Raw genomic sequence first — 13,835 nt, 5'->3', positions numbered from 1 at the left:
AGATGTCCTGCTCTAGACATATTGAAATATTATATTTTACCTATATTGATATTTCTAGGTGCCAAAGACTTGATAGAGCATCTTTTGGTAGTGGACAAGAAGCGTCGTTACACAGCCATTGATGTTCTGTGTCATCCATGGATTCTGTGCGGTGGTGACGTGTCAAGTATGGATGCATCCAAAATTGATGAGATGAGAAAGGCGTCAAGAAAAGAGATGGAGACGCAGGCTGCTTTGAATAGAGAATCATACCTCAAAATGAAAGAAAAACGAGCACAAAATGGATGAAAAATTACATTAGATTTTAGTCAATAATTTGTGCTATTTTTAGATCTTTTTAAAGCAATGCTGATTCATGCGATTTTGATGTAACATTAATTTTGAATATTTTGTAAATACACATTTTTTTTTTGTTATTTATGCCATGAAGGTATGTTAAATTAGACACACATCATTTTATTTGATGGAAATTTAATACCAGTCTGTGATTGTCTGCATCTGATTGGTTGTTTATTCATCTAGGACTTGAATGGACCAATGAAAATAGAGAACTATCAGACTGTGTTGCATTACCATCTTGATAATAGATGTGTAAGTAAAATGGACATACTTGGGTAATTTTAGAAATCAAAACGGCTGAAGTTTGTAAAAACATGGTACTAAGTCTGTATGAATTGATTTGTTTAGGTCAGTGATGGAAAAGTACATTTGTTCTGTAAATGTAATGAGTGTTGTTGAATTTTTTTAAATGATGGAATATCTGCAAAATAAGACTAAAGCATTGGAATGTTGAGATTTTTTACTCAATATACCAATGCAGTAATGATAAATGATTTACTTTTGAAATAAAAATGAACAAATGATTTTATGTATCAATATTATCATCAATTTTATAGTCAAGTTAAGAAAATAAGAGGTAAAAAAAAATTGGTCCTCACTGGTTAGTTTTTAAAACATGTTTTCAATTAACGTGAATAACAATTTGAATTTGTAACAAAACATTCCCATGAAAAAGATGATATCTGTGATTTTATGACATAAAAAATAAATTATAAAATTTATAGATTGTTTCACTTTTTTAAAAATAGCAATTATTAATTATAATACTTTTTTATTCATTCATCTATTTTGAGTTTACCCAGGCAGTGGTACTTAGTTTGGATCCACATTTGATAAAAGTATAAAAGTTTGCTTTTTGAAAACCAGTCTAAAAGAGCATGGGACTTCTGATTGGCTGATACAGATTCAAAAATTTGAATTGTCCAATTGGGAGGCTGCATTTTAAGACTGGTTTTAAAAATTGCGTTTTGAAGCCCTAATGATCTAAAGTATCTGTGATATTTGTTATTGAATAATTGTAAATATATATTATTAACTTTTTAATTGATATATTATATTAAGAGGCAACTGCTTATAACTACAATATACATTTGTGGTTTTATATCTCTATTTATTGACATTTATGTTGCCATGCACTATTTTATTGAACACATTTGTCTGTGATATCAATTTTGAACTCTTCTTTGAATAATTTTGTTGTTTTTGTTTAATAATTTAGTGTGTCGGCCAATTAAAACAAGTGTATGATTTTTTTTTGTAGAAAACTATGTGCATTTTATATTTATTATTTGTAATGCTAAAGTCTATGTACAATGTATGTTTCTTTTTTATGAAACTTTTTTTTGAAGGGCATCATTTTAGTAAGATCTGTTATGTATTGGTATGAAAATATTTGACAAGAAATGCATTGTGTTACATCATATCAAGAGTTATTGAAATAATACATTTTTATGTTATCGGGTCTTTTTTTTAACTCCACAGAATCATATAGAATATTAGATAGGTGGCAAAAACAAATCACTTTCAGTTCCAGAAGATATAGGAATTAATTTAAAAGGATTTGTGTAAAAAAGATATAATTATTTTGTTTCAAATTCTCTAATTACTGATTTTGAATTAAAAAAATATATATATATATAAATTTACAATATCTATGAAATTAGAATTTTGATAATACGATTGGTTAATTTAAATAGTACATTCAAAATTGACCAATGATTGAGCTCCATTTACTGTTCTATAACCTTTGACCTAATTTGGAGATACTTAGTCATTTGTAGTAAAACATTCCATATGTGACATGGCGAAGTAATGCATTGTATATACATGAATTTATACATTGTTGATTGAGACTGATCCACTATTTTTGTGCTGTAACATTGCAAAGTCCCAGTATTCTTTTGCAACATTTTTTTAAAAAGTTGCAAGTTTTTTTTTTAAATGTTTTTTTTTGTATTTTTGTTATTGTATATTCTTTATTTAAGTTTTTATTTGTCATGTTTACAAGTTTAATCCGTCCAGATAGTTTATCTGTTGTCTACTAATTTTAGTGAATTATAAATTTTATAAATTTACGACTGATTCGCTAAGTGTTATTTTGGTTTGAAGACCACTTTTTTTTTCTTACATGAAATGTGTTAATAAATTCATTTACGTGTTTCAAGTATACTTAAAAAGGTCTTTAACTACGATTATTTTACAGTTTGAAATCAGGGTTTTAAATCAAACAAACAGATGTAATAAATATTACAAAGAATTTTTTTTATGATTTAATAGCCGGCCTTTATGAGTTTGTTTAACACCATTTGATCATGGTTTGAATTCATAAATCATTGTAAAAAAAAACTGTTCTGAAGTTCTTTGTACAAAAACTTTCCTTTTTAAAGTTGATGTATTTAATTTTCACTTACAGATAGAGCATGTAATGTGAAATCTTTTTTGGGGGGTGACAAGATGATTTCATATTACAAAAAGTCAAGAGAGAAAAGATTTTACATTTTTAATAAGAGCCCCCTTAACCAAGTTCCTTTAAGTAACAAAAGATAAAATAAAAAACCCATAAATTTTGAAAATCTTAAAAAAAATCTCAAAAAAAAAAATTGTTTCAAATCCCGTCATGTTAAAAAAATTTCCTGAGTCCCTTTAACTGTGAAATAAAAAGACTCTTTAACAATGAACAATTACATGTTTCAGTATATGTAATATCCAAAATATTACATATATTGAAAAGCCTATTATTTGATATTTACAAAAAGGAAAGTATTTATTATCTAGTTATTATTCTATATTTTAAGAACAATATACTGTGAAATCATCATTATTCGTGGGGCACGAATTTTCGTGGTTTTCGTGGATAGGTCAATCCACGAATTTAAGACCCGACGAAATTTTATCCCAACAAACGCTTCTTACCATGTCTCTGTTCCATATATCTCAACATGCGTCGGCGCTTTTCCGGCCGATATTTGTGGTATGAATGTATATTCTAATCAGGTCAGTGACAAATTAAATCCATAAATAGTTTAATTTTGCAATATTTAAGACACTTGAAAGAAAAATCGATTGTATGTCTTCAGTTTGCTGTCACAAATGTTCGTCGCATGTAAACATCAGGGGACTACTTGATCGTTGTAGGCTACTTGATTGTGTTAGCCAGAATACGTGACATAATCGAGTAAATATGGGAACCAAGTGCATTAATTATCCCCGATAAAACTTTTAACGACTAGTGTTTATATGATCCATTTAAATATATTTTTTTCAATATGTTTTTGTGTGACTGCTATTCCGAAAATATCAAAGAAGCCGTCGCCTTTACACTAGATGCACACATACATGTATGTAACTGTATTGAGCCATTTACTGGTATTAATTTATATGCATATAAATTTACACAGTCGATGTGATGTAGTGTGTAGTTTTGGACTAATTCGGGGTGTTAACTTTTTTACTGGCTGGTTAAAAATTGGCAGATGTCGTATAATTTATGCGATGTTTACATTGGCGAATTATAGGGGCATATAATGGAGCTGCATATCATGTCACACAAAGGTGTTAATTGCAGTCAATTATCGGCAGTAATTGTGTTACTGCCAGAGGCCAGGATTAAATTTATTGACAAGAGCTGTGTTATATACACGGGGTAAGTAAAACAGCGCGGTGATTAAGTGAAAGATTACTTTCCATTACTTATTTTTTTTTTACAAGAAAATGAAAATCCACGAATTTAAGAACCCACGAAAATGCCTGTTTTGGTAAAACCACGAAATTTCATGCCCACGAATACAAATGATTTCACAGTAGTTACTAGTAGCGTAGAAGTTAGTATTTATAAATTATGTCTATACATTTTATTTCTGAATTTCCATCATCCATTAGTAGCAAAACACTTTACTTTTAGCATATGAAAAGTTTATATGTTTTAAATTTCTTGGTTATCTCATTTACACAGTCAGTTGATAGAGCAATAAAAATCCATGGCAAATTTGGTAATTCTAGAGCAATAAAGTATCCTCCATGGCTAATTTGATAATTCTAGAGCAATAAAGAATCCTCCCTGGCTAATATGATAATTCTAGAGCAATAAAGTATCCTCCATGGCTAATTTGATAATTCTAGAGCAATAAAGAATCCTCCCTGGCTAATATGATAATTCTAGAGCAATAAAGAATCCTCCCTGGCTAATATGATAATTCTAGAGCAATAAAGTATCCTCCATGGCTAATTTGGAAACTCTAGAGCAATAAAGTATCCTCCCTGGCTAATTTGATAATTCTAGAGCAACAAAGTATCCTCCATGGCTAATATGATACTTCTAGAGCAATAAAGTATCCTCCATGGCTAATTTGATAATTCTAGAGCAATAAAGTATCCTCCCTGGCTAATTTGATAATTCTAGAGCAACAAAGTATCCTCCATGGCTAATTTGGTAACTCCAGAACAATAAAGTATCCTCAATGGCTTATTTGGTAACTCTTGAACAATTAAGTATCCTCCTTGACTAATTTGGTAATTCTAGAGCAATACAGAATGTTCCATGGCTAATTTGGTAACTGTAAAGCAATGAAGATTCCTCCATGGCTAATGGTAATTGGGTAACTCTAGAGAAATGAAGTGGCTAGCTTGTTAACTCTAAAGCAATAAAGTATCCTCCATGGCTAATTTTGTAACTCTAGAGCAATAAAGTATCATCTAATTTGTTAACCCTACAGCAATAAAGTATCATCTATGGCTAATTTGGTAACTAAAGCAATAAAAAATCCTCCAAGGCTAAATTAGTAAGGCAAATGCAAAACAGAATTCTTCCTTGTTGAATGCCTTTTTTTCTTGACATTCTCCACAGTGCTAGGTCCATGCATACTTGATAACGCTGTCACCTGGGTATCACTTTTTGATGATGTTAAGTTTAACAAATTTTATAAATGATATCTTTATTGAGGTAAAATTTAACATGTATTTGTTTAATGGTTGGTGTAATGGTTATAATTGTTTAATTTGAAGCAAAAACAATAAAAGATTTTTTTTAATATTTCTTTTTTTGCTCTAGATCTGAAGCATTGTTTAGGAACTTTGGAACTTACTTTTAATACAAGACTGCTGATTGGTTGATTCTGATCATATGATAAGATGGACCAATGGAATAATGCTGTTTTTGATGCTGGTTTCCAGCTCATATAATGTTACGTTTGTGACATTTAGTTTTGCTTATTTATGTAATTTACAGAGATATAATTATTGATTTGCTCTTCAAACTTTTGTTGTTTACAGTTTTAATGTAGAAAAAAATTGTTATGTATTTTCAGAAATAAATCATTATCATTTAAAGTTCGTTTGTTGTCACGAAGTACATATATTATGTGTCACGAAGTACATATATTATGTACATTTGCAGTATGGATTAATTTGTTTTCATCATTTTTTTCCCGAAGGGAGGCATAATATAATCGCACCGTCCGTCCCACTTCATTCTGTCAGGACGGTAACATTGTCATACATAAGGGATTTTGAAATAACTTGGCATAAATGTCTACCACATCAAGACGATGTGTTGTGTTCAAGAATTAAGTCTCTACCTCAAAGGTCAAGGTCACACTATCACTTTGAAGTTTCACATTATCTCAATTTTAGAGAAATTAGGTACACATTCGTGTCCGGACTGTAACTTTGTCATGCATCGAATGATTTTAAGATAACTAGGCATAAATGTATACCACATCAAGAAAATGTGTCGCGTCAAAGAATTACGTCTCTACCTCAAAGGTCAAGGTCACACTAACATTTTGAAGTTTCACATTATCACAATTAGAATTAATAGGTACATACAATCGTGTCTGGGCTGTAACTTTGTCATGCATCGAATGATTTTAAAATAACTTGGCATAAATGTCTACAACATCAAGACGATGTGTCGCGCCCCTACCTCAAAGGTCAACTTCACACTACCATTTTGAAGTTCACTTTATCACAATTAGAGTTTATAGGTACACACGTGTGTGTCCGGGCTGCAACTTTGTCATGCATCGAAGGATTTTAAAATAACTAGGCATAAATGTCTACCACATTAAGACGACATGTCGCGACAAAGACCCATGTCCCTACCTTCAAGGTCAAGGTCACACTTATAGTTTGAAGGTACTCATTCTCTCGAGAAGAGTTTGAAGATACACATTCATGTCCGGACTGTAACTTTGTCATCCATGGAAGGATTTTAAAATAACTTGGCACAAATGTCTTCCATATCAAGACAATGTGTCGCGGCTAAGGCTCATGTCTGTCTGTCCCCACTTACACAACAATCATGTCCAGATTGTAACGTTGTCATGCATTGAGGGATTTTGAAATAATTTCGCTCAAATGTCTATCTCATAACAACATTTTGTCGCGTCCAGGAACCACGTCCCTTCTTCAAAGATTAAGGTCACACTTATATTTTGAAGGTTCATGCTATCACAATTAGAGATTACAGGTACAATAATACAAAGAACAATTAATATTCACAAATTAGATACTTTCATTCTCTTTTCTTTTCATAATACCTGCATGCTGAAGAAACCTTTTCGGAGGCATTCATCACTTGGGTGACAGCTCTTGTTGACTTATATTATAGGAGCAATATCTGGGGTCCAGTAATGAAAGCTTTGCTTTATTTAAAACAAAATTTATTTTAGTTCAGTTGTGTTGGAAACTTTAATCTCTACATATTTCGAAACACTCGAATCAGTTGAACCAACCATTACTAAGTTTAAAAACATTAAGTTTTATTGCTCAAGGAAACAACGGCTTGTCGCCGGCAAACATTATTAGCAGTCCGAACTCAACCAGGCTGCCATTACTTTGCTTTATAAAGCAGATATTTTTAACTGAACCCTTTGATAATACATGTAATGGATTAAGAATACAATTACATCATAAAAATCTAGTCCACTAAGTAAAGTTAAAAATCAAAGATCATCGTTTGGAAGAGCAATTTGAATAATCCATTTACCAGAGGACAATGTTGACACTGACACTGGCAATGTAATATAAAACGGTGAAAATTTCCAGAATGGAGAACATTTCCAGACCATGGAGATTTTGCCGTAGAACTTTATATAATAAATAGTAAGAAAAGTCTTTGATTTTGCAGGTGATGATATTTTTTGTCAAAGCTTCGAATATTCAGTTAAAAAAAGAAAGGGGGGAAAACTTGCAAGCTTTGTGCTCGTTAGATGTTCATATTACAATGTATTTGAAGAATCATGCATCTTCTCAATATACATATATATATTTATTGATTAGGAGGTTTCCCACTACATTTACGTAATTGCGACTTTGAACCATTTTAAATACTTTGTAGTACTACTTAGTAGCTGAAAGCCAAACTTTTCCAATTTATTAAACCTTTAACAGTATATAAGATTTCATCAAGATGGACAAAGATTCTAAAAGCTTGTTTTTGTTGCTTTTTGTTGTTTTCTTTTTACAATTTTAACATCTTCCCTGTTTTTCAAGAGGCAAACTGTACATTAGTGAAATAGTTCAAAAGAGAAAACACTAAAGCAACGGCATGAGAACTAGCATACTAATGATACGTTTATAATAATCAGACTGCTTTGTTTTACAAAGATACTCTTATCTTTTCCTATTAAAGTATGTAATATATAGTGGGTACTGACAGATAATCAGCCCATCTGTACATGATTGGAACTTCCTATTACAATTTTATGGATGTCAAGATAAAATATAAGACTTCCTTCCTATTAAACTACAAGAATAGCACAACAATACGATTTTCAAATTCTTTCTGAGTATATTTCTTAATTATCTTTTGCAGATCTTTCTGTTTTATGCCTATGTTGATCTAGCCAAGAAATTCCGTTTATAAGTTTAAGGTTTTTGGACCTTAGTGGTGTTCCTTTAACAGGTCCCATATGAACGAGTCAATGAAATCATTAGTAATGTTGGAGTCCAACATCTTAGCAAATCTTGATATGGTTTAGATGCAAAGATTATTCTTCAGAAAACTGCTTTACAAGTTATTATTCTTTGGTAGCACATTTTGCTTTCTAACGCTCGAAGAGAAAAATAAGTTGACATATAATAATCTAACCAACCATGAATGGTTTATTAATTAAAAAATAGAATTTTTAACCCTTTTATGTGGAAGGGAGGTCACTGCGATGAGCTTGATCCTGAAATAATTCATGCATCGTCTCCCTTGCTTAACTTTGAATTAAGAATGCTACGATGATTTTGGTACATACACACAGACGGACGGAATCATTGCATAAACGGGTAAAAAGATATACATTATATACACCCACCTCTTTAAACTTTTTGTCATTTTGACCACAGTTGAAATTATGCAAAATTTATAGTAATGTACATGTAATGTAAGGGAATTCAAAAGCATTAATTTAATATGACAAAATTAAAAAGCTGCTATTTAACACGTGCAGGCAAGAATTCCTTTTCAGGTATAATTTGATGGCGAAGGAAAATCATTATCGGCGATAATAGGATTATATAAAACATATTATTATGTGATCACCGAAAACTGGCGATCGCCTGACGTCACATTTTGTCAACTTTCGAGGAACAGTTAATCCTTAAAATATATGGTATGGTATTACATAAAATGGAAGATCAAGTTAATATTTTTTGTGTTATGTCGTCCGGGTTCATGAAATATCACATTAAATAACTCACTTCCCTTAAGGAGTTGCACTTAAATGCACCCTAAAACATGCGGATATCCGGGATTTTTCTTTATTAAAGGAGCTTAAAATCGATAGTTATAAATCATGTAAATCGCGCAATGAAACAATGACTTCCATGAATAGGCTCAATCAAACCGAGCCTACGACATTATCAATTTTGTCGTACATGGATTTCAACAAAATGCACATTTGCACACTATGTACGGTGATATCTTACAAAGTTATTTTTTTCTAAAATATTACGTCCAGATTTGTGGTTGGAACATGCATGCACAACAGGGGTTTGGGGAGTTTGATGAAAATTGTTTTATTAAACGGGTGTCATATTTCATAAACGGTGTGAATGTCGTGCTTGATAATTTTAGCGGTTCGTTTTTGTTTTTATTTAACACATCATCATAGTTTCCTTCTCTATCGAAAACGATTTTCCATTCCCACAAGCAAAGAGTCAGGCTATCCAAGCACATACCAAATTCTTTACTGTTTGCTGACCAAATTTCAAATTTTCATCTTGATATCCCCAAAATTTATACTGGACTAAGAAAATGGAAGCTGGAGTAAAGGGAGTTATTTATTATTATAGATGCGTAGCTATTAAAAGACCAGCGAAGATTGTTGCGTAATTTTACTTGTAACGATCAAGCTTTGTTTATGTTGTGATTTACATTTTTGTTGCCAAATTAATCTATTATCAGACGACAATAGTGCAACACAAGTCTTAGGAACATCAAATGTGTCTAAATCCTGTTCATACTCATAAATTTGATCAAAAACATACATTTATTCACAATCATCAATTTCACAATCACCATGGATTAATTCACCACCACTGATTTGTTCACATTCATGAATTTGTTCATAACAATAGATTTGTTTACAACCATTGTTTAGTTCACAACCACCGTTTTCTTCACAGACATGGATTTATTCACAGTCATGAATTATAGTTTGTTTACAACATAAATAATGGCGATTGTTATAATGTTGTGCATCAAAGATATACATGTACATAGATCCTATATTCGTAGTTTCTTGAAATCTTTTGCTAAATGTTCAGCTTTCAGTCTATTTCGATAATAAAAGCAAGACACAGATACAAGTTTATCATACGAATACATTATTTTTCGTGCTATATAAATTACACTTTGGTTTACAAATATAATTATTATCGATCAACTGAATCAAATTAAAATTCTCAAATAGATCTATCTAGTCATATCCAGTTTAAGAATTAAATAACTAGATCTAACCTATGATTGAACTTTCCTATTTATTTTTTTATTATTTATTTTATTTATTTATTTATGTTTATATTTATTATTATTTATTTTATTTTATTTTATTTTATTTTTTTAATTTTATTCAACCTCATTTTAAATAAACAAGAATATTGAGTTTGTACACTTCTTCGGTTCTCTTATGTTTAAGTTTCACAAGCAATTAATTATTCACGCCGTACGTACGAGACCATTCAAGCCCCTGCACGTGAAAGTCTTACTTCAAGAGTAAAACTGGAAGGTCATCATATGACCTTAACGGTAAAACCCAACCTCATCCCATCTTGGTACACACATTATAACTATGCGAACTTATGTTGTATGATTCTATGTAGGTCTACTATAAAACAGCTCCTAGACTGTCCATTATAAAATGTTGATTTTCATAACGTTTAAATACTAACATGTTGTTCAGACTTTCCTATAAATGGTGTATATTAATCACTGACTCTGTTAGTTAGTATATAATTTATATAAATGATATACATGTAAAGTTCAATAAGCGCTCGAGCTGAGCGCATGCGCACACATGCTTATATGTGCATAGCGATAATCAATCCGTGTGATTATTGCATCACCACGCATGCGCGGTCATCTAAAAATATAACGAAATACGCATAGGGCATTGCGTCAATAGGCGAATATATCTAAAAGAAATAACGCTGAGCCGAGCATTCATGAAGAATTATCAGTAAACTAAGTTATATGAAAAGATAAATTTAGATATGACTACGGCAGTACTTGTTCGTTCTGTTTGTACAAATACAAACAGTGTGATAAATTTAATCGGAAGTAACTTTCGGATTGGCGTACTTTCGGTTCAGCCGCAGAAACTTGTACAGGTAAGTGCACGTGCGAAGCTTAGCTTAACAGCAGTTTACTTCTTACGTTTCAAATTTTAAAAGTCTGTTCTCGACTTTAATACGTTGTGTAAATTATTATTATCTGCATTGATCAGTAGCCTGGTTTTTAAAAAATAAATGTTATATAAAGCCTACAAAATCTTATTTACTTCTAGCACAACTTTAAAGTGCTTATAATTAAGAGTTAATAAACCTATATATAATTTGGAGAAATGAAAGCCTAACTGGGATTTAAACTCCTAAAGTTTAGGTTTTTTGGCCTTATAAGGCTTTATAAATTCCTAATTAGGAGGAAAGAACTAATTAGGACATTGTATTTCTAATCAGGATTCTTTTTAATTGTGAATAGGCAATTCGGAGAAATATGATGGCAATCCTAATATTTATAAGGAGTAAAAAGTATAATTAGGACTTTGTATTTTCTAATTAGGAGTTAAAATAGATTAACAAGGAAAAACAAATGCCCAATTAGGACTTTGTGAGTTCCTGATTAGGATAAATAAAATCCTACTTAGGAGTTACAAAGTCATATTGAGGCTTTTGTAACTGTTAATTATGTGTGGCAAAGTCCTAATTAGAATTTTATTTTTCTTAAGTAGGCTTTTTTTAACTCCTGATTAGGAAAAACAAAGTCCTAACCGCAATACTTGTCATAGAAATTGCTTGATAGACATGTATTAATATAGAAACTTTTGTAAATAGTTTATGTAACTACTCTCAGAAAATTTTAATGCTAGATGTATAGAACCCTTGGTTAACAGTTGTTAATGAAATAACTAGCTTTTAATAAGATACCTGTATACGTCTATATAAATAGATTATGTAACATTTTTTTTTTTTTTACTTAGCTTTGTGTGAGTCTACATGTTTGTTAAAAGTTTATGTTATTACTTTATATGGTATAGGGTAAATGTATATTCATGAGATACTTTACATGTTGTCAGTTTTGCAAATAGTTTATGTAACTACTTTACAGGATGAGCCCATGTAAATAGTTTATGTAACTTCCTTTTTTGTTTCAGTTTATGTAAACAGTAAAAATTAAGTTAATGTAACTTCTTTTTAGCATTTATGTAAATATAGTAAAGTTTATGTAAATTCTATCACAAATTGCTAGATAAATCAATTATTATAGATATATTGTTTAATTTTAAGTCGTATACTGCTTTTAAAAAATGTTGAAAGTAGAAACTTTTTCATGAAATCTTTGTTGTTGAGCTCTTATGTAAACAGACTCTTCAACTTTTTCCTCTAAATGTTTATATAACAATTGTTTTGTACAAAACTACACCTTGATTTCATTGAGAATCAATAAGTCCACTTGGCATTTATTTATTCTATAGAAAAGATGTGTAGCCACTAAATCTGATGTGGATGCAACAATAAAAGAATACAAGGAAGGCAATTTTGAAAATTTGCCAGATCCTGATAAACTAACACACTTCAGGTAAGCTAAAATATTACATTCTACCTTTAATATAGCCTATAACATTTGTAACAAGCATCCAGGATTCCGGTTCAGGGAAACAGTCCTGGAAATAATTTGTAAATACTTCTATTTAAGAGTCTTGACTGTATGATTAAAACATAGATTATGGAAAAATACAATGTATACCGTAAAATTCCTATTAAACGCCCCCGTGGGCTAAACATTTTCCAAAAGAAGGGCTATTATTACAACACAGTTTTTCCTAAATCCAAAAATCACTGTAAATACATTTAGTGTTAGCAAGTGGAAATAACATTAAAAAGTGTTAAGGTTTTAAATTTCATATTATACATATTTGTGTTTACTATAAAATAAAATGGATTCTGAGTGATTTGAATAAAATTATGGCTTTAATACGAGTTCAGCACTGTTGAGTAGATTGTTTTCCTTATCAAAAGGCCTGGGGGGCCTTTATTAGGGGAGGGGCGTTTATTAGGAATTTTACGGTACATCATTTTTTAACAATATAAATTTTGATTATGCTGGTTAAAATTGAATGTAGATTTTGAATAAATACATTTTTTTCAGACAAATTTGATGAAGCTTGCTAAAATTAAATAGGATTTTTTTAATGTGTTTTATTAATCAGTTAATATACTGAATACATCAATGTATATACATGTAAGTTGTTTGGAAAGCTGTTGAAATTTAAGTAAATTGACAGTTTTTAGCTACATATTTAAGGCATATCTATTTTTATGTGCCAGTATGTATAGTTTTAAGAAATAGTGAAATGACTTAAAATGTCAAAATTTGTTTTTAGATTTGTCATATGGAATTTGGTTATCATACAAGGTCAAAATCATTAATTGATTTATATGGTTGAATATTTTTGTTGTTGGGTTTAATATAAGTTTAATTTCCAAAGTGAAATAGAAGATAAATTAATGTCAAACTTACAATAAAAGCCAGGTTTGTTTTATGGCCAGGCATCCTTATGTTGGTTTGTAATACTTGGTCAGAAGAGCAATTTTTCATTTGTTAGCTTATTTTTTAATGTATATATCTGTACTGATAGGAAGCACTTTTTTGTGTAAGAATTACCAGTAGACTATATAGGTCAAAAGTCAAGGTTACAGTGACACTTTTTTAAAGTATTTATTAGGTTTTAGCTAAATTATAAATTTATAAAGTGTAATTCCCAACAGATTACAAACATCAGAGGTTC

At 30.5% G+C, this 13,835-nt stretch overlaps 1 protein-coding gene and 1 long non-coding RNA gene across 10 annotated transcripts in view; both read left to right on the top strand.

The window, feature by feature from the left end:
• Nucleotides 1–876, top strand: part of LOC132755973 (serine/threonine-protein kinase DCLK2-like) — a 43,797-nt gene extending 42,921 nt beyond the window's left edge. For all 9 annotated transcript variants that reach the window (XM_060747029.1, XM_060747101.1, XM_060746947.1 and 6 more), the window contains one exon: nucleotides 59–876. In XM_060747029.1, the coding sequence (XP_060603012.1) occupies nucleotides 59–288 (230 nt within the window). In that variant the 3' untranslated portion in view covers nucleotides 289–876. The remainder of the gene's footprint in view (nucleotides 1–58) is intronic.
• A 10,016-nt stretch (nucleotides 877–10,892) lies between these two features.
• On the top strand, nucleotides 10,893–12,625 carry LOC132755820 (uncharacterized). The gene is made up of 2 exons (XR_009629257.1): nucleotides 10,893–11,157; nucleotides 12,522–12,625. It is a non-coding gene; the product is annotated as an uncharacterized LOC132755820 (long non-coding RNA).
• Nucleotides 12,626–13,835: the final 1,210 nt, after the last annotated feature.

The sequence above is a fragment of the Ruditapes philippinarum genome, unplaced genomic scaffold (genome assembly GCF_026571515.1).
Source record: "Ruditapes philippinarum isolate M1 unplaced genomic scaffold, ASM2657151v2 ctg4174_1_1_1_1, whole genome shotgun sequence".
NCBI classification, from domain to species: domain Eukaryota; kingdom Metazoa; phylum Mollusca; class Bivalvia; order Venerida; family Veneridae; genus Ruditapes; species Ruditapes philippinarum.
The sequence above is the reverse complement of the archived record's forward strand: the minus strand, read 5'-3'. Positions and strand labels throughout refer to the sequence as shown.